Here is a 21,005-nt window from a genome sequence, read left to right as displayed (position 1 = left end):
GACAGAGCATCTCCTTGGTAGATGCCGCACTTGATGGAGACTTGTGCTATTGGCTTGAGGTTGGCTACTAGGGTTGTTTTCCACAGTCCCATTGAGTTCCTTATGAAGGTTCTTAGGGTCCTATTGATGTTGTACAGCTCCAGGCATTCCAGGATCCATGTGTGAGGCATTGAGTCGTAGGCTTTCTTGTAGTCAATCCAGGCGGTGCACAGGTTGGTCTGCCTGGTCTTACAGTCTCAAGCGACCGCTTTATCCACCAGTAGTTGGTGTTTTGCTCCCCTGGTGTCCTTACCTATTCCTTTCTGGGCCCCGCTCATGTATTGAGCCATGTGCCTACTCATCTTAGCCGCTATGATGCCCGACAGGAGCTTCCAGGTTGTGCAGAGGCAGGTTATCGGACGGTAGTTGGATGGGACTGCTCCCTTCTGGGGGTCCTTCAGGATCAGGACTGTCCTGCCTTCAGTTAGCCACTCTGGGTGAGTCCCATCCATTAGCAGCTGGTTCATTTGAGCTGCCAGGCGTTCATGGAGGGCAGTTAGCTTCTTTAGCCAGTAGGTGTGGATCATGTCAGGCCCCGGTGCTGTCCAGTTCTTCATGTTGGAGACCCTTTCTCGGATATCTGCCGTTGCGATGGTTACTGGTTCTTGTTCAGGGAGGTTGCTGTGGTCTGCTCTCAGGTCTGCCAGCCACTGGGCATTGGTGTTATGTGATGCCTCCCTCTCCCATATGTCTTTCCAGTATTGTTCAGTCTCCAGCCTTGGTGGGTCTGCCCTCGTGTTACTGCCCTCCCACTGAGAGTACACCTTGGATGGTTCGGTGGAGAACATCCTGTTTATTCTCCGTGCTTCTATTTCTCTGGTGTACCTCTTCAGGCGTGTGGCCAGGGCTGTGAGTCGTTGTTTGGCAGTCTCCAGGGCCTCTGGTATGGACAGCCTGCTGTATTCCTTACCCAACTTCATCCCCTTTCTCTGCAGTTCTGATAGTTGGCTGACTTCTCTCCGTGTTGCCCTTATTTTTGCCTCTAACCTCCTTCTCCAGGCAGGGTACTGCTCCTTGGTGGTGGAATGTATTCTGTGGCCAAGCATCTCAAGGATCACTGTTGCCGTGGTGTATATCAGCTTGTTGGTCTCGGTGATGGTCACAGTGGGGATTGTTTGTAATGCTGCATTCACATCTTCTAGTAGACTTTCAGAGAGTACTTCACTTAGTCTCGGTAACCGGCTGCGGAGGTTCCAGGTGTCCATCTTGCCTACGATCTTCACTCTCAGGTCAGCTGCTCTTGTGTTGAGCGTCTCGGGGCTTGTCATTGGGGCTTGGTACCCAATCTCGGGTGGGGGTGGTGTTGTTTCCCCCCTGACCTGGCGTCCTGGCTCCCCCTTGCCGTAGCATTTGTGTTGTATTTCTTCAATCTCTAGTTGTGATAGCAGCTGCCGTTTGCGGATGTTGGAACACTGAGCTACTAGATGCTTTGGCCCTAGTGTGGATGATGGGTTTCGGAGTTTCCATAGGTCCCACATCCTCTTCATGTAGCCCCTATCGCTGGGGTTACTCATGTAGTAGCATTCCAACAGTTCCCTGTTATCAGCCCTCGTCCACGAGTGTCGTTATACACACATATATATATATATATATGTGTGTGTGTGTGTATAACAAGATATGTATATATATAGATATATATATATATATACATATATACATATATATATATATATATATATAATGCACATTAATGTAAACATACCAGATTATAGCTAAAATGCTCATTTCCATCCGTGGTCCCTAGGCAGGTTATAGAAACATATTACAATTAAGATGTACAAGATATGTGGTATACATGGATGGATGTGCTAATTCTTTTATATTCATACTTGAATACTTGTGATACAGTGTTTTATATAGTGACATTGCTACTTTTAATTAAGAAAAGGATCTGTATATTTTAAGGGAGCCTCAGACTACATTATCAGTGACGATCTCTCCTAGTACGCAGCCACATCATCACGAGTTGCTGACACAATGACATAATGTTTGTACTTACACCACAGGTAATGCTTGTTGGCTTGTTTAGATAAACAACACATGAGGACATGGGCTTACCTCTATGTTATATGTCTTACTTTACTAGAAGGATGTCCTTTTGAATGTGTGTTTTTGTGCGTTCAGGCAAGGCTGGTGGCGGAACTAAGCTCAAGCAGACCCGGTCAGTTGGCGCCAGAGGCAGGCCTATTGGCAGGAGCAGCCGCATCCCGGCACCGGCAGCCATGGCCAGAGGACATGCACCAGGGAAGAGTTGAAATTGTTTTAAAGTACCCTGCAACACTTATACACCCAATAGAGGAACCCAACGATGACATAAATCCTTTAAGTAACCGCACTTCACTCCCGTATTTACACATCCCGAATTCCTGCATGTAGGCACTTTTAAAAGAGTGATAGGCTTCTATTCACTGACATGCAATTGGATTTTAAAGCCCAATACCAATTTTTGATCAATTTGATTGTATTGTATTTTTAGTATGGTCAGTAGCTGGAAATCGGAGCCCTGTAGAAGAAGAAGGTGAAAATATTGCTTTTGCCCCTGAAGCCTTTAGCGTCACACAGCTACTAGGCAGCATACTGTTTGCTGTTTTACTGATATTACCTTACTGAATATCTGGTTTTTCAGGCTTTTCCTTTTCTAATCAGTCACTGCCATTTGGTGCGCTAAAATTTTCATCTTAAAGGGGTAGTCTATTCATTTAATATCATCCAGCCATTAAATTCACTTCAGTCTACAATGCATGGTTCCTGTTATAAATCAGTTATAAACCCCAATAAAAGGCCCACGATATTGTCAGGGTTATTTTCTTATAAAGACTATGAATTCTCCAGTACAACCCAGGATATAAGTGAAACAAAAATATCCTAATAATCACTGTATAGATTTTTTGTTGAATTAGAATCGGTTCTTCAATTCTGTGCTTAATCACTGTTTTTCACTGGGGCTAGATGACAGTGAAGGAAAACACTCCTTTCCTTGTTGAAGCAGTAATGAAAGGTCAAGGTTTTGTTACAAGCAGGAGATTTTCTTTCTGTTGCAACATGCCAGCAGATTATTCTTCAATCCCAAAGCCACCGACAACCTCAGTGGAGCTTTACTCTCAGCTTCGTCATTAATGTTTGTCCTTCCATTTCTTGTCTTAAATAAATTATGTAGGAGGAAGAAAGTAGCACTTTGCCAAAGGGACGAAGCTTCACTGCTGAAGTTAAGTACAATAACTTAAGTAGTTATTCTCTTAACGCCTACTGACAATCTTGAGTGGATAGCACAGTTTTATACTTTTTGATGTACTAATGTAGTGAGGGATAAATGTATCATTCCTCTATATGACTTCTGCTGGATATGACATTGGTTGACCCTAACAGTTTCAAATACTTCAGTGGCTTCAAACTAAGCACTAAGACAAATATTTACAAGATTCATAGTAGTTTTTCTACTTCTCTTATACTATGAAATATTATGATTAAGGTGATTACAATACATTTTTCATTTACTTACAGCCAAGAGATAGCATCAGAAACATCCTAAAAATCAGTTTGAGTTGGCCCCTGATTTTTTAATAAAAGAAATTATTTTCTGTAATTGCACTAATAGTTGTAGTTAGTGGACAAATGACTAAAAATCTTCAAAAAGGGCACTTCCCAATGCATCACTCAGGCTTTAATATGCTTCTGTACTCAAGTCTGTTGCAATCATGGATATATGAATGTGTTTTTATGTGCACAGTAGTCAGTATTTTCTGAAAATATTAACATCAATTGCAAATGTATCTGTATTTGTTTAAATAAAGCTGAACACTGCATGTGATGTCACATAGCAACAGGTTTCTGATACTGTTCCATCTAAAGGCTAGCAGTGATTAGCAGCTGTAACAGATCTCTGTTCAGCGTAAGGGTGAAACTTACTATGCTACACTAACAAACATGTATAATGGCACTTGTTAAAGTGCAGGGCCCATCTACATGAGGACAAATCTTTCCCTGTAATGTGTTGTTCTGTTCTCTGCTAATGACCCTGATATAAAAAAAAATCCTTACATATTCATAAAGTTGACAAAGCAACCCAGTTTTATTTACACCATTATACATACATCAACAATTTTACAACAATTTTACTTTTTACCTCTGTGAAATCTAAAAAATAAAATAAAATAAAAATAAAATAAAATAAAGGGTAATATAAAACTGTATTATAACTTAACAAATTCAAATCATTAGATTTTTACAACATCAGTAGGGTCTACCCTACAAAATAATCACTTCCGTGTGAATAAACTTGTTTGTTCTGTGCTGAGTCCAAATAATTCACTGTCAAGATTACGCGGAAATTCCGTCATCATGAACTGAAAAATCATCTGCTTCTAGTTTCGAGTCTTTATTTATAAATGCACAGAAATCATTACAGCTAAGTCTCAGCCACAAAAGAACGCTTGATCTCAAATGAAGACACTAGAGTCCAGACTGGTGTGGCACAATGTGGAGCTGCGTGGTAGTGGTTTCATAATTGTCACCCCGTGTATTCCCACTGTCAGTTCAGCTTTGGTAAATGCATTTACTTTAGATAAACTGGCAGTCATATGGAGATCTTTTGCGCGCAAACCAGGTTCTCGTTGTGCACCACGATCCACATCCTGCGCAGGTCCTGCGCGCTGAGTTTGTGCACCACTATGAGGTCTTTGTAAAAGCAGGGCTCGCTATTCATGGGGCTCACCCTGCGTCTGGTGATGCCGAAGGTCCTGAAGCCCGGGTGCATCTCTGGGGTCATGTGAAGCTTCTGTAGACACATTCCCAAAAACACGTCGTCAATGGGGTACAACTCCAGACCCTCTGATACCACAAAGAGTTTCCTGGCCAGCTGGGAGGACATCAGAAACCCCCCACCGCCGACATAAGGGGGATATGGCTTGTCGTATAGTTCTTTGGGAATGTAGTATTTGCTCTGTCGGTTTCGGATGGGGATCGCCTTGGTGATGGTGTCCCCCACAAACAAGTCGGCCTTTTTCTGCTCCTCCACCTTAAAGCCGATGAGCTCCAGCAGGTTGTGCGTGTTCACAAACACGTCGTCATCCCCTTTGAAAATGAACTGAACGCCAGAGCAGTAAATGTCGAACCATTTGAGAAAGTTGACCTCTTTCAGGGTCAGGTTGAAGAAGGTGTCCATGAAGTCCCACTGCAGGATGTCCCCATAGATCATGTCCTCGTACTCAATCAGTTTCTGGAGGTTATTGGTGTCTTTCCCAGTGGCTGGACTCCCCAAAAGAAACAAAGTTTTGATCTTCCTCCCATCCACGGTGTGTTCCTTACCCCAGGTTTTGCGCACCGCCTCCCGCCGGTCGTGCTGCTCAATAACGGATTTGACCACCATAAGGAGATGCACCTCTCCGTCCGCGCATTTCTCCGGGTGGTTGATGAGCATGGGGAAGTACCTACAGTGTCTGTGCAATACAAACTGGTGAAATCTCGGGTCCAATCGCCGGAACCAGTCCCGGGTCCTCACTGACGCGTCCTCGCTGCAGTTAAGAACTTGCGCGTCCCAAGAAGCCGGAGTTCCGTTGGAAACCCGCTCCGCATCCAAATTGTTGCTAAGCACCGCGGAGTCTGAAGTCTCCGAACCACTTTTCACGACTGTCTTTTTGAATGAAAAACACTCGGAGCCGCACCAGCCACCATCCCTCGGATGTTTAACTCCCACTCCGTCTTTCTCTGACAGTTTCAGCTTCTGGATCATTAGAAAAGACGCGAAGACTAGAGACAGGCTCAGCAGGGGTTTCAGGAGACCGACGCGCTTTCTTCGGAAAAAGTGATCCATGGCTCTCACTGCGGCGCCCAGAGACCCTCAGATGCCGGGCGCGTTGCCTTCATAGTGCTTCACAACTCTGCGTCTGCGTGCAATTCCTTCATTTGGACATCAGAGTCTGCGCCGCCGGATACATGAAAACATGGACACTTAAGTGGCCCCGGGGGGCCTTTTGCCCATCACGGCCCTCAGTGAAGCCACACTTCTCCTCTTGGTGCGAGAAGAGGATACAGGCTAGTTCACAGCACGTCTCCGGGGTTTTCTCTGCCTCCTGCGTCTCAGCAGACTGAATGGAGGTCTGGTGTAGGATATACGTCTTTCTCACCCAGAACACCCCATCTCATATATCTCCTCCCCTTAATGACTCTCACTGATCTCAGACCAGCAGCTTTCCTAAGTTTCACACACACCAGGTGTCAAGCTAGACTTTATTTTAACTTTAGACCATAATAACATAATAAATAATAAATAACGCAGACAAGTAAACCATATTAAACATTTACAAAAGTAACACATTGTAAACGTCTTTGCCAGGTGTGGAAATATGCGCTGCCCATATAATAAGCATTACATTAAACAGTACATACATTAAACAGGTTTAGGACATTTGTCCGGGTTAGGGTTAGGATAGTTTGCAAAAGTACTTCTTATGTAGACCCTACTGCAGCGAACTACTGCAGCGAACTACTGCAGCAAACTACTGCAGCAAACTTTATTCATGGTACTGGTTAAAATGGGAAAATGTCCTTAATTAAAAAAATCTGATAAACGATGGAGGTTATTTCATGATCCTTTTTATTAACCAGACTTAAACACATGTTGTGATATTACACCACAGATGAATGAGTCAGGGTGTAAACCTGCAGCATCACTCAGTAATAATAATACTAATAATGATAATAATAATGCTGATGATGATGATGATGATGATGATGATAATTAAGACAAATAGTCTAGTGTCTTGCATATTTCAAAAGATGTGGGCCTGTTAATGCCAAACTGTAATATAACAACAAAATAAAGCTTGATTTAGAAAAAACTCTAAAAATGGCGGACTGAAGCGACTTCCGGGTCGCTCGAAGAAGAAGGAGACGTGAAACAGGGTGAACACCCGTTCCCTTGGGATCATTCCTCGGAGGACTCTCCAAACCTCCTAATTCCTAGGACCGAGGAGGGCTCAAGGAGCCAGTTTGTTTCCTCTAAAACATTTTCCTCGGTTCCTCCGCCCTTGCGTCCTTTCTCTGTCGCTCACGGAAGGAAGCGGATGTAGTTAGTGGGATTGGGACGCGCACATTAGGAAAGGGCTGCATCCCAATTCACGGGTCTCTTTCCGAGGAACGACCACATGAGGGAAATGAGACTCACCCAAGGGAATTGAACCCTACCTGACCTCTGAGTGATCCACACCAGCAGGAAAAACACGGAAGCGACTCCAGGCCGATGACGACGCCACATACGGTTCATCAAACTGTAGTTAGTCTGGACCCCTGATTTAAAAGCCTCTAAGAAACAAAAGAGGAGGTCGGTGAAACACCAGGAGAACTACGCTACGCAAATGACCCACAAGGTAACTGTTAGCCCGGATTAGCAGACACCAAACAAACCAGATTTTTATTCCCTGCTCTTATTAGCTAGAAGCTCGCTCACATGTTGGGACTGGTCTTAGCTTTTCCCCACATCCACACTGCCCTCTCTCAAATGAGACCCCACAGGTTTCCAGGTTTAGAAAGAACCGACTAAACCCGTGTGTGTTGTCATTAACACGCCCAGTGGTTGTGTCCACACATGATAAGCCTCCTTTCTGTCTGTCCTGCTGCACCGCAGGCTGATCTTTCTAACATCTCATGGTGTTCAAACCTAAACCACATGAAAATAAAGGTAACACACTTTCACAGAGCCGGGCTTTGGGAAGTTACTCGGCTGAGTGAAAACACTTGGCTGCTAGTTTGGCAGCTGCCTTTCTGCTGATGAAACCCACTTTTTTTCATGATCTGGTTCATATAATTGAGGACTGGGACTAAACAAACCACATTGTATTGATTTGCAGATGCCTGGTCAACCTGACAACTTAAAGCGCAGAAAGAGGAAGAGAAGCTCTGAGGCCAAAAGCTCCAGAAAGGTACATTTGAAATGGAATTATGCTCATCTTTAAACAGCGTGTAGCATATGCCCATGATTCTAAACATCACTTTTATCCTGACCCTGGTCTTTCACTCTGTGTCGCAGGCTTCTGCTACAAGGAGGAAATGTCTAAACAGTCCAAAAACACATAGCGCAGCGGAGAGCAGTTTAGCTGTCGGCGGTCAGAGTAAGGCAGCTGGTTCAGTGGAGAGACTCTCTCACATTAGCTGCGAATGCCACCAGTCTACAGGCAGGAGGAGATGTTCAGCATCACCAGAGCTCAGCGGACAGGACGGCAAAGAGAACGAGCTGAAGATGGAGCTGGATTTGCACAGCTGCAGAGTGAACCATATTCAGGACAAACAGGAGGATGAGGAGATGGATTATGAAGATACAGGCAAACACTTCTTCCCAGATGACGACAGCAATCAGATTCTTCCTGTGGAGCAGTTCTTTGGAAACTTGGATGCTGTACAGGTGAAGCATTTTGGTTTACCCCATTAGCTGATCCAACCTGTAGCTGAGGTTGGATTCATTTGCATGGAGGAGGTTTTTGCACAAGTGGACATTCCCAACTGATGGTCAAGTTTGGTGGTGGCTGAGTTTTTAGAAGACACTGATGAAACCACAGTTAAAGCAGCACCCACATTTGTCGTTACGTAAATGTTCTACTGTTTGCTAATAATGAACGCAGCATGCTTAAACTCGAACAAACAGTTCTACTAAATCAAACACACACACAAACTATAGAGAAAAGGTGAGCTCCCAGCCTCACTAACTATATTAAACGTTATGGAACGTAATGGAAAGCTTCACTCTACCCCGTCAGAGCCGTTAGTCCTGTCCATGGGGGTAAATTAAGATAGGTATATTTTACTCATCTCAAGGACTTTGAGTGGGGCTGTCTATATTGTGTTAAATCTGATACTTTTTGGACTTTTCACCCCACAGGATTTTCCTCAACGATCACCAGCAACTTCTGCCAATGTCCAGAGGGAGAACAGGAGACGTCATTACTACGCACGCGAAGACAGCGATGAAGAGGAGGTAGGCCTCAGCGGTGTGCAGCGAGATGACAGAGGAGGCACTTAGTGATGAGTAACAGCACTGATGACTGTGGTGGACTCAAAGCACTTGTCTGTGGAAGGACATAAAACATCTTAGCACTTTGGGGGGGGGGTGAAAGCAGCCAAGGGAAACTACCAATTCAGACGCTGTTTTCAATCAGTCTTTGTCAGTGGTTAGAAACATAACTGTCAGAAATATACCATGCGTGGAGGTGCTGATGAGTTACTCATTTGCCCACAGTCAGTTAAGGATGAACTTTGTTTTGCTGAATTTGCTGTTAAGTGTACCATTGCTTTTAGACAAGCCAACATTATATGGGTGTATTTACCATAAAGCTGCTTCCATGTGCTAAAAACTCAAGCATCCTTGAGCTAATTCAAGTTTACGATTGATTTTACACAATCTGGAGCCAACTTCTCTATGATAAACCACATTTACGACTGACTGAGGGCAGATTTGCAGTTTGACCAAATGTGCTGAATTAAGTAATGATGTTCCAAAAACCTAATTTTCCTACAAATTATAAAATGTAAAACTTACATGTTGATAAAAGCGTTGTCACACAGGTTTCAGACTTTATACGATGAAGAAGGAACAGTCAGCAAAACAAATGTTTATTAAAAGAAATTCATTGTTTAAGATGAATGTCATTTCATTACAAACAGTCATTGTTCATTCACCAAGTGTCTAATATTTCTCCAGCACATCGATGTGTAGTTTCTGGCAGCTTTCTGACACATCTGTCTGTTTATATACATATCAGTGCAGCCATCCTGTTACATTCAAATTTGCAAACAAAATTATGTATGAAAAATATCAGCAAGCTGAGGTTTCTGATACGTCTTCAGTGTGTAAGCAACCTGAGAATAACTTAAACCTGACCTTAAAAATATAATCCAGTATTCTAACTGGGATTAACAATAATTGCACTATGGCCATCACATTTGTTGTGTCATTTTGTATATAGCTGATTGTTCTGACCATCCAGTCAAATGTTCTATGTTTTTACAGCCTTATTTATGCAAATGCATTTCACATTCTGCTATGCAACTTTCTGACTGAGCAGACGCCTCATACACTGTTATAACTTCATTTTCCATCACTGTGCCAATATAAAGAACAAATAAATGTTTTTCATTATTTCAAGACAAGTGTAGTCACTTCAACCAACCAAAGCCAGTCTGCAGGGTGTCCTGATTCAGAAAGCAGTCTATCATAATAGGGTTTAAAAAAATATCAGTACAATACAAACAATTTTACATAAAAGGAATTTAAAATATTCACAAGCGTCTTTTCTTCGCTTTGGCTTTCTGAACTCCTTTGTCTGTTTTAGTGGCTCGTGTAATTATTTTATTTTTGTCACACGAAAGGTTGTGAGCTCCTTTCTTGTGGCACACAATGTGAACGAGCTTCAGGTTCTCCTTGGTGAACAGCAGGCTGTAGAAGTAGTTCAGGTTGACGTCTGCGCTCTTGTGACTCTGCAGAGCATCCAGCAAAGTGGGAATGATACTCCTCTTCTTTTCTATCCTGGACACAAAATGAATAAGCACTTTAACGTTATCTTTCAACCTGTAATGTCAGGAAACATGGATTTTGTGCACAAGACATCGGTTGTTATGACTGGTGTAGTGGACTTTGGAAGAGTCATTAGTTTACACACAGGGTTCATATTTGACTGTTGTATGTGAAATGTATGAAAAACTCTACAAAATACACAGAAATGTGTATAACATAAAATCCAAGAGAGTCATCAGTGTGAAATTAAATGTTCAGATACCTAATGAAAATTAAGAGTAAGATTAATTAAGCTTTTAAATTTCACTACATTTACAATAAAAGGTGAGCTCTATGACAACCTTAACTATAATGTCACGTTACTAATATATTCAACATGTGCACTGATGTGGGTAAATGAGATGCTCTAATCGATTCCTAGTTTCGCCACAGAAAATTTCACCAATCAGGCTTGTTAACAGGAGGAAATTGGGTGAAAAGGTCCACATCCTCAGTGTTTTGAAATGTGGTCACCATAGACAGTGAGTTTCCAACCTGTGGTCCAGATTCCACGTGCTGAAGATGATCCTGCTCTCTCTGTTGCCATAGGGGTTTATGGAGTGGAGAAACTGGCACATTTTCTGGTCAAATGATCCCTGAGGAGGCAACAGAAAAGAAAAGGTGTTACCGTTTGCAAACAGTTTTTAATTTTGGCTACATTTCATTCGGTCAGTCCAGTGGTGGCACAGCTGTCTAGAGCATATTCACTCAGCTCTGGTCGACCTTTCAGCCTTCTCCTACTACCTATGTACTTACCTGGCAAGTAAACCATCCCTCCCGAGTACAGAGGCGATCTGGCTCCTTTTCAGTCCTGTCAAAGTAGCTGCCGTTGTACCTGGCTGTTTTCAGCATTTCTGCCAGGCTCTTTGATGTTTTCAAATATTCTGTCCTGACTTTAGCTTTCTGTATAATTCTGGTAGCATCATCTACCTGAGAAGAGAGACAAAACATGTTAAATATAAATTATTAGGGCTAAGGAGCTAAGTATCTATTAGCTTCTGTTTTACCTCCTTCATGTAGCTTCGTATCCTGCTTTCACAGCTGAACTTCATGTAGGCGGATTTTGTCTTGAATCGAGTATCAACACCTAAAATGAAACCTGCTTATCAACAGGCTCGACTATGAGATAATATAGATTCATATTGTACTTCACATCATTTTGTGTCCAGTTGATGCTTTTTCAATCACAAATTACTCAGGATCTCTTTAAAACAAGACTTTTTAAACAGGAAACTAAGCAAATATTGTTTTTTTGTCATCATTACAGTATTATATTGCTGTGCCAAAACAAGCAGCCTAAGTGTGGATAGCCTGAGTCTTCATTAGACTCTGTACCTTGGAACCAGTCTTCATCCTCTTGTCTGCTCTCCAGCTCAGATCTGTCCTCCAAGTTCAACAGCAAGTCAGTCAGGATTTTCCGCCTCTTAGGAGACTGCTCATCAGACAGGAGCCCTTTTGCTGCTTCAATGAGGCCATCAGTGGTCTTTTGGTCTGTGCTCAGTAACTGACCTATGTCATATACAACTGAAAAAAGAAGCACAGGGGATGTGGCTCTGAACTTAGAGTTTATCTGATCGGGGAAAAACACACAGGTTTACAGTTAAAACATTTGTCTTATTTTGTAAATAATTTTATAAATGGTGTTTGAGTCAGAATCACCTACCTCCACTCCATGTCTGCTCTCTGGAGAGAACAACAAGCTCAGTGTTGTCAGGCAGAGTTCGGAAAATGTCATCTGTCACTGTTGTCCCATCCCCATACAAACAAACACGAGCTCCTGATTGTGGCAACTAGAAATGTGGATGGCATAAATTTACACAACAGATAAACTCAGGAATGAACAGCCACACTACCTGGAGACACAAGGGTTTTACTGAGAAGCCAAGAAGACACAGGACATATTGACCAAAGTTAAAAGATTCCTTCCCCAAATAAGGGCTTTCCTTCCAGGTCCGACAGGTTTATTCAGTATTTCCTGTGTGTGTCTGTTGCAGCTACAAACTGTCATTTGCAACATTTTATCTAAAAGTAAAAACATACTTTAAATTATATTTACTGTACATTTATATTTGATTTTTTGTCTGTTATATCGAGTTGATCTGGAATATGACAACTGTTGCTTCTTCTTCTTGATTTGATTGTATTGCTTCCTATTCTTCTGCATATTATTCATGCCGACGTCCCAGGGCTGCTGTAATGCTGAATTTCTCTCTTGTGTATAAATAAAGTTTAATATTATTACTATACTAATATATTATTAGTATAGATCAGCATGTTTCTTGTCAGGTTATCTGATCCTCCAGATCTCTTCCAAGCTGAAGATGACCCTGGGCTCGATCCTTCTCTTTATTGGTGTCCAAAAAAGGTAAATAGCATTTAAATGGAAATATGCTCAATATTTGAAGTCACCAGGGCCTCCATCCACACAACTAGACTGTGTGTTTTATCTGCTTACAAATAGCGCTGACTGTCTTTCCTCCTCCCCAAAGAGGAAACAAAACACGGGCAGTAAAATCGTCAAAAACAAAGCAGAAAGCAACAAACAGACTCACCTTTAATAACTTGCAGCCTTTTATAAGCAACTCCTTCACATCTTTGGCTGCAACTCCGTACTTTCTGCTGTCCTTACACCCTCTAACTTTCACAGGTTTAGTTTTTCTCCAGAGTCCGAACATCGCAGTGTTTTCAGTTTGTACCTACCGCTTCCTCCTTCTCCCTCGCGTGGGTGACTGCGGTGATGCGGTGATGCGGTGATGCGGTGCTGCCCCCTAGTGTCTGTCTTCCTGTATTACCTTTGCTCGATAGGAAATAACATTATTTCAGTGCAACATACGGTTTATTGTGACTCCATTATTACTATAACTCCTGCATTCAAAATAAATAAATAAACATGATGTAAGCAAGTGTCAACATGCACAGGATATACATACACTTACATGCTGCACACGCTGTGCATATTGTGTGGGGCAGGTTCAAATAGTAGTAACAGTAACAGTTTCATGGAGCTATAGAAATCATATATTCCAGTCAACCAGTCTAAAGTGCCCCCTAGAGACTTGGCTCCAGATTTTTGAATTAAAATGAACATAAATAAATATATGGGCAGCGTGGAGGGTGTGTTGCCTCACAGCAAGAAGGTTCCTGGTTTGAAACCCATCAGGGGCCTTTCTGTGTGGAGTCTGCATGTTCTCCCTGTGCTTGTGTGGGTTTTCTCCAGGTACTCTGGTTTCCTCCCACAGTCCAAAAACATGTATGTCAGGTTGATTGGTGACTCTAAATTGCCCATAGGAGTGAGTGTGAGTGTGTGAGGTTGTTTGTCTCTATGTGGCCCTGTGACGGACTGGGGACCTGTCCAGGGTGGACCCCTGCCTTTCACCCAAAGAGAGCTGGGATAGGCTCCAGCTGATCCCTGTGACCCTGGTTAGGACTAAGGGGGTACAGATGATGGATGGATGGATGGATAGATAAATGATGGGAGTAAGAACACTGAAGTGACTGCAAATAGAGCTTCTGTTTCTGGTGCGGAAAGAGAACAGTTTGTATTGAAGTCCAGTTAAACAGACAGGGTGTAGGAGAAACAACAGTCAGGACTATATACAGTCAAATCAGACTATATTTTGTGTTGCAGCGCTGAGATTGTAATACTGCAACACGTATAAGCACTGTAGTCTTTATACCATGTCTCTACACACTAATCAAAATCTCATTTTTACAGGATACGTCCTCAGTGGTTTTGAGGGCCCCCCCAAGGACCCATCATGTAACGATGTCCCTAACCTGAAGCAATGAGACAGTTGTGTCCTTTTTACTGATGTCCTCAGTGTTTTTATACTGCACCTGTTGACTGTGTGAAGAGCGCCTGGATCATCTGTCATGTCTGTTTTTTGACCATGTACATCTACATCTTCATCTGCAGCTATCTCGATAACAGCGATTACACATTTGTAGGTTTTATTATAATAGTTTATTTATGCTTGTTAAATGTTTGTTTTTTTCCTTGTCATGTTTATGGAAGACCTGCCTGCTGGCAACGTGTACGTCACCATAGCAACTGACCCAGCACAACGGGAAATACCAAGTGAAAGGTGTAGCGCATTGAAGACGACTACTATTAAATGTGTTTTAAGCGTTTCATTTCAGGGTAAAACGGCTTGGTGGATAAACGTATTTGTGGTCTGTTTAATCTGTGATTGTACAGTTCATTTTATTTGAGAATACTCCTGGTGAAATAATTCATTAGCTCCGATTACCCCCCCTCCGCCACCGTCGCATTGAACAGTGGGTTTCAATATGGCGGCTGCGAATTTGAAAGTCTAAACGGGTAACAGTGACAGTGTTCACTGTTAAATCGTTTTAAGACTATGGTAAAAACAGAAGATGTCTCCACCAGCTGGAGAGAAGTGTTCGAGAAAAGCCGGATCGTCCCCCCACCCAGCCAGGCAGTCCACCAGGCTGTGGAAAGCCACTTCACCCAGACTCACGGCTTCCAGCTCAGCCTCACCCGGGTCACTGCAGCTCACCTCCGGCAGGTGAGACCTTAGTTACTACTGTCGCTAAATGCTTGTTGGATGTGGAGCTAGAAACGCTGCTTATGGCAGAAATAGGGTGTTGGTTAAACATACCGAAAGTTTATTTATTTATTGTTTGTTTGTTTTGACGCGTTGTTGTTTTCTGTGGTTAATTGGCCCCATCCCTAGTTATTTACTAATATTTATATATTTAATTGTCTTTCTTATGTGGCAAAGTGTCTTAAAGTTGATGTTTCTGTTTTTTTATCTGTGTTTAAATGTGACTGAGCTCCTGCAACTATTTTCCATTGTGGTTTTCCTTTGCTTCAAATAACAACAATAAACTAAAGTGAACTAAAGTTAAGTGAAACATTACTTTTTAATTTGTAGTCTACTGACTTTGGGCTGTGAGTAGCAAATATATGAGACAGACCTATTCAGGACTTTAAACTTTATAGTACGCCACAGTGCTTCTGCAAAGAGCTCAAAACTCCTCTGAAAAGATTTGTAATTGAAGGTAACCTTGCATTTGATCAGGGCTAAGTGGTAATTGAATTGAGGACTTGGATCTCATGTCCAACTTGTGGTGTTTGTGGAGAACTTGGCCAGTGTTAAACTGGAAGATTTGAAGGTATCACATTTTCATACAGCCCAGTCTTTCATGGCAGGAATAAAACACGACTCTTTCCTTTTTACTCACAGGAGTCAGAGGGGGGACAAAACCTGACCTACCAGCTGCGAGTGACCTTGTTTGATAGAAATCACCAACAGTTTTTTGGAAACACATGGAAGAGCTCACCTCAGAGGATGAAAACCAACAAGATCTCCTTCAATGAGGTACCTTTTATTATCAGTGGCATTCTGCTAAGACGAGGACAGAAGGCTGCAAATAACATGTGGTTTAGGTTTGCAGCCAGCTTTCAGCACATCTAATGTTATTTTGATACGTGAGTGAGATGATTACGTAGCAAAATCAATGCACATTCAAGCATAAATTATATTAATTTAGCACATCCATTATTTAATTAGAATCAATGCAAAAGCTCCACCACTCACAGCTTTAAATTAGCAGTGATGACTGGGCTGTGTTTTGCTACTCTCTTGAGAATGCTGTCAGCCTAAACACACCAAGTTACAATTTGTCCTGATTGCCAATACGTGAATCTAGTTGTATCCAGGAAACCCCATGTTGTAGGCATCCCAGTCCATGTTCCTCGCCCTGCAAGTTAAATAACAACCTATTCTTATGTGAAAACATGAGAATTGATCTATTGTACCCAAAATATTAAAGGGCCAATTTAGGGCAAAAAGCTCTGCCTGTTTACAAATGATTGCACAACAAATTAAAAAATACAATTTTTATCTTTGATAGGCTAATGTTAAAAGGTAGACATAAAATACTAATTAGACATTTGCTCAAGTTGGAGTAGGATTAAGGAGTATGCTAGTATGGTAACCACCCTTAATGAACCAGTAAGGTGTTACCTTTCAGCTTAAATGAGTAAAAACACTGCTGTGACTGGACCAAGAGTTGATAAAGTGTCTATTTGTAGACAGATACAGTGGCATTATGTCTCTGGAGCTGCTAGAGCTGCTTCTGGCTTTGCCTTTTTTATACTTTTTGGATCAAGTAAAACCATGAAAACATCTTGGTCTCTCCCTCAGTTGTTGCGTGGCCACCAAACATGATAAGCTGGCAATGTCACATTGTGGAGACTTTGGTGTAATTTGCTATTTTATCTTAGTTTTCACATTCCCACTGAACAGAGGTAATTGAAAAGATTTGATTGATTTTTCAATCTGTGTGTGCTGGGTCCAAGAATTAAATATCTAATGGATTTCATAGCAGGGTTGCTACCTCGTGTATTGTGTTCACAGTTGTAACTCATTCCCTACTCCTCCACACAAATGAACAATAATAAACACTTCTAAACATCTTGCTGTCGCTGTTACTATAGGTTTTACTTTTGTGATCAACAGGTTGGGCAGCCAGCCCTGCCAAGAACCCCTGCTAAGAATCTGTGTTAGTTTGTCAGCAGCAAATACACAAAACCTGTGAGGAGCCCAGTGAATTCAAAATGGAGCATTTGGCTTAAGCACATCCATCAATCACCTTATCACAACTAAATGGTATGGAGCTGTTGGCCATAGCTGCATTCTGCTCTAGACTGAATGAAGCTGTAGCACACAGAGGTAGCCAGGTATCCCAACCATCAGTGTTCATTTTGTTCAAGTCTGTGTTGCAACACCTATGATGATGGTGGAATACTGAGCGATATTAATCTTTGTAGTAATGAAAGTATTTGTGCAGTAATACACTGCTGAATATTCCTACAACCAGGTGGAGATTGTTTAGAGCTCAACATCATGAGAATTTGAAATATGTGTTAGATTTTTTGTTTCAGTAAGAAAAAAAAAAGAAATCATCAGCTTTTTATATGGAAGCTGGTTGTTGTAGCTTTCCTGGCTTTTTAGTCTATTTAAGTGTATTTCATTATATAACCCATATTAATATATTAATATTCAGTACCTACTGTCACTGTAGAATGATCAAGAAGTAAGAAACCTAACTACTTCAACACTGGGTACTTTTTACAGTATTACTTGATAAAGCATGCCAATCAGTGGATTAAAATAATGTCAGCTGACAGAAAATTGATTCATTAATATTTTTATAATGATTATTCATTTTATTTCACTTGCAGAGGAAAAATCCCAGAGATTTTGATTTTGGTCCATTACTTAGACAAACTAAAGAATTTGAAGATATGATGAATTTGAAGCATTTGACTAATTAGTGTACAGGCAAATATTTTTATTTACAGCTGGAAACAGATTTTTGTAAGAAAAAAAAAAACAAAAAGCTTTTTCCGTTCATAAATTCACTTTTTGTCTTGTTGTGAGCCTGAAGCACATGTCATGATGTGCTAATCATTTTAGTTTTGTTCCATCATCACAATAACATGTGGTTGTTTGTATGCAGATTGTACTGCTACTGTATAATGATTAACAGGCAGACAATAGGACCCCAACTCTGAAGGGGAACTTTGGTGCAATTACATGTACTTACTGTGAAATTTTAGTTTAACAATTATTTTGTGAGTGGTGATGCTTCTATTTGATTGAGCTCCTCTGAACAACAGTTGAAGTTTGAAGACTTTTTGGTTTGTTGATTTGGGAATGAAATTGTAAGGTACACTATCATGTAAGTCAATGTGAATGAGGTTAGCCTGCAGTTTCAGGGACTGAGCTTTGCAGAAATCTCATTTTGCTGCACGTTTTTGATTTCTTCACTTTTGCCAACCATTGTTCTTTGACTCTTTTCTTCTCTGTAATCATTAGACTATGGGAACAAAGAAACTATTTCTTGATGTCAAACTGTATGATGTACTCTTTGAAAGATGTGCTTTGATGATGAAATTTTCAATTACTTCTTGAAAATGCTAAAGAGAATGGTGTAGCAACAAAGAGCATATTACAAAATATACAGTGCTGACATTTAACTGTAGCACAAATAAGATTATCTCGATGGTATCCACTGAACTTGAAAGGATTTCTTTTGTTTAGCTGGGGTCCCTCCTTGTGTGGCTGCTGGTGTGGCTTGTTTCTTGTACAGTAAGTAAAGTTAAAGTTGAGGGCTTCAAACAACTCTTTATGCATCACTATCCAGAGTTATTCTAGTCAGGTGTCAGGTCTAACAGGAAAAACCTCTGACACTGAATTTGTTTCAATACTTTTCAAATGAAGTGATGATTTATGTTTTGGACATTAATGTAGTATTGGAAATGCAGAAAGCTGGCAGTGCAGCCACAGGTTTTGATTGAGATTATGTGTCAAATGTAAATGTCACGTTGTTCTAGCTCCTGATGTTTTCCCTCCACTACATCTTTGGGGCATGTTTTTGATGCAAAAGCTAAGACAATCGCACTTTCAGTAGTTTCTGTACAGACACCAAAACCATACATTTTGATATGTTTCACTGAAAAATATAAATCTGATAATTTGGCAGCCGTTTTTAAAAATGTTCTCTCTCAGTTTCAGAGAACACAGTGCCTGGCAGAAAATATTTTAGTATTTCTTACTGGCTTCTATAATGATCACGAGCTGGAGTTCAAGGTAAAACACAGACCAGCAGCCCTGCTGAGGGCAGGGTTTTGGCATTGTAATGTTCAAGACTCCACATTTATTCAAGATTTACTCTTAGGCATTCTTATTATCACATGAATAGAACATTGATCCTTCATTTGAGTGATGCAGTCTGAGGACAGTGCCTGACAGGGGAGTTTCATGTTAACAGATCATCAGTCCAAAATGTACCCTTCTGAAATCGTATCCCTTGAAAATTCATCGCCCATCACCATGTTTAGAATTTCTTCCGAGTCATTCTGTTATTTTTGAGCAGATATCTGGGGATCAGCTGGATGTCTGTGTTGTCTCTCAATCAAACATCTGAAGGTCTCTGTATATCCTAGTTGGAGGCCAGTTACCTGCTGTTTTATTATTGTGTCAGAGCACTGCTCAGCTGCTCTGTAGCTTCCAATGTCAAAGATGTCTTATCTGGTTACAGTGTGAGCTGTTGTACAAGATGTTAATGGGAAGAATACTGTGAGCTGTAGCTGGCTGTTAAATGCGGAGCGTTACATAAGTCTTTTTACAGCGACATCAATGAGTCATAGCTATGGCACATTCTGATTTCCAGTTTTGTCACCATCTGTTTTCTCCCCTTTCCTCTGCTTGATGTTCCTTTGATCGAACAAATCTCTCACAGTGTATGGCCTTACTTTGATCCACCATAATAGTCATAGCCTGTATAAAAACCCACTTGGTATCCCAATAAGCATCCCAAATCCCATTATCCATCCAGGGTAATAATATAAACCACATCATATCCTATCAGAATGATAAAGTGGGCTTGGCCCTCTCTGTTGTGCCGCAAGAGCTGCACTGGCTTTTTTTTATTGGATTTGGCCCGATGCACTCGCATTCATGCTGGTGTTTATGAGTGGCAAATTGCTGTTTGATATCCAAATAATGTCAGAGGGGATCCTCTCGAGTTACTGCAACACATTGAAAATTGCAAAGCCTCCACCCCCCCCCCCCCCCCCCCCCCCCCCCCACCACCCAGTCAACCGTGATGGATTGGTTTTAATATCTGGTAAGCAAAGATGTGCAAGTGATTAAAGACAGAAAGAGAACACTCTTAATCTATTGTCTCGCATTGTCTCTACATTTCTTTGTTCTCTGGCAGATACAAGACATCTTAATGGTGACGTCTGTTGCTTTTCTTGGCTGATACTATACTAAGTTTATCTTCTAGTCTGACTTATTAAACTTTTATTTTGAAAGAACACCTTTAAGGATAGTTTGATGTATTTGTCAATGTATATCTATGAAATGCTTTAAGTATAGCCCAGTAGAGACAAATTCATATAAAACATTCCCTTTGTTTGGTTTCTGATACTGTGGTAAAACACATCCATTTTTCCATCTAATGAGTTTCTGTGTGTATACCTGCGTGTATAGCTCTCTGAAGAAAATGGGAAAATGTCGATTTTTGTCTTTTTGTGTCCTGATACAGTCCTTTATGTCTTAACTCATCTAGAGGGCAGTGTTGTACTACAGACAGCATAGAGTGAGGCGCTGAGAGACTGGAGGAGGCAGAGAGGAATGTACATCATTCTGTGTTGTCTTTCAATATGATCGCTCCATTTGAACTCCTTGCCTTTAAAGGGAACCATTGGTTTCTTTTCATATGTGCAACATTATCAGGCTGACAGCTGGGTTTTGGAGAAAAGGTCAAGTTTTGTTCCCGTCCACGTAACCTCTGTTTTTTTTTTTTTATAGGTCTTCATGCTTTCATGCTGTTTGTCTTGACGTAGGTAGCACCGCACAGAATAAACAGGGAGTGATAAACAAGT

General features: G+C 41.3%; 5 protein-coding genes across 8 annotated transcripts in view; 3 read left to right on the top strand and 2 right to left on the bottom strand.

Annotated features, from left to right (window-relative positions):
• cep104 (centrosomal protein 104) overlaps positions 1–3,852 on the top strand; it is a 28,973-nt gene extending 25,121 nt beyond the window's left edge. For both annotated transcript variants that reach the window (XM_026333251.1, XM_026333252.1), the window contains exon 22: positions 2,164–3,852. In XM_026333251.1, coding sequence (XP_026189036.1) covers positions 2,164–2,294 — 131 coding nt within the window. In that variant the 3' untranslated portion in view covers positions 2,295–3,852. The remainder of the gene's footprint in view (positions 1–2,163) is intronic.
• A 551-nt stretch (positions 3,853–4,403) lies between these two features.
• Positions 4,404–5,945, bottom strand: b3gnt7l (UDP-GlcNAc:betaGal beta-1,3-N-acetylglucosaminyltransferase 7, like). The gene has a single exon (XM_026333100.2). It carries the CDS (start codon positions 5,846–5,848, stop codon positions 4,613–4,615), a length of 1,236 nt encoding a protein of 411 aa, XP_026188885.1. The 5' UTR covers positions 5,849–5,945; the 3' UTR covers positions 4,404–4,612.
• Positions 5,946–6,886: 941 nt separating this feature from the next.
• Positions 6,887–10,171, top strand: c7h1orf174 (chromosome 7 C1orf174 homolog). Its single transcript, XM_026333102.2, has 4 exons — positions 6,887–7,403; positions 7,884–7,955; positions 8,063–8,434; positions 8,909–10,171. The coding sequence occupies exons 1-4, from the start codon at positions 7,392–7,394 to the stop codon at positions 9,047–9,049; spliced, it is 597 nt and encodes a 198-aa protein (XP_026188887.1). The 5' UTR covers positions 6,887–7,391; the 3' UTR covers positions 9,050–10,171.
• dffb (DNA fragmentation factor, beta polypeptide (caspase-activated DNase)) lies at positions 9,624–13,290 on the bottom strand. Its single transcript, XM_026333101.1, has 7 exons — positions 13,132–13,290; positions 12,243–12,369; positions 11,915–12,103; positions 11,587–11,666; positions 11,336–11,509; positions 11,075–11,175; positions 9,624–10,552 (listed from the first exon to the last, which is right to left on the bottom strand). The coding sequence occupies exons 1-7, from the start codon at positions 13,252–13,254 to the stop codon at positions 10,306–10,308; spliced, it is 1,041 nt and encodes a 346-aa protein (XP_026188886.1). The 5' UTR covers positions 13,255–13,290; the 3' UTR covers positions 9,624–10,305.
• A 1,575-nt stretch (positions 13,291–14,865) lies between these two features.
• The window catches only part of nphp4 (nephronophthisis 4), a 116,836-nt gene continuing 110,696 nt past the window's right edge, over positions 14,866–21,005 (top strand). For all 3 annotated transcript variants that reach the window (XR_003297318.1, XM_026333408.1, XM_026333407.1), the window contains exons 1-2: positions 14,866–15,108; positions 15,790–15,924. Coding sequence is in view for 2 of the 3 variants with exons in the window: in XM_026333408.1 (XP_026189193.1) it covers positions 14,941–15,108; positions 15,790–15,924 (303 nt within the window). In the remaining variant the exon portion in view is untranslated. The remainder of the gene's footprint in view (positions 15,109–15,789; positions 15,925–21,005) is intronic.

The sequence above is a fragment of the Mastacembelus armatus genome, chromosome 7 (assembly GCF_900324485.2).
Source record: "Mastacembelus armatus chromosome 7, fMasArm1.2, whole genome shotgun sequence".
NCBI classification, from domain to species: Eukaryota; Metazoa; Chordata; class Actinopteri; order Synbranchiformes; family Mastacembelidae; genus Mastacembelus; species Mastacembelus armatus.
This window is presented reverse-complemented; position numbering and strand designations above follow the sequence as displayed.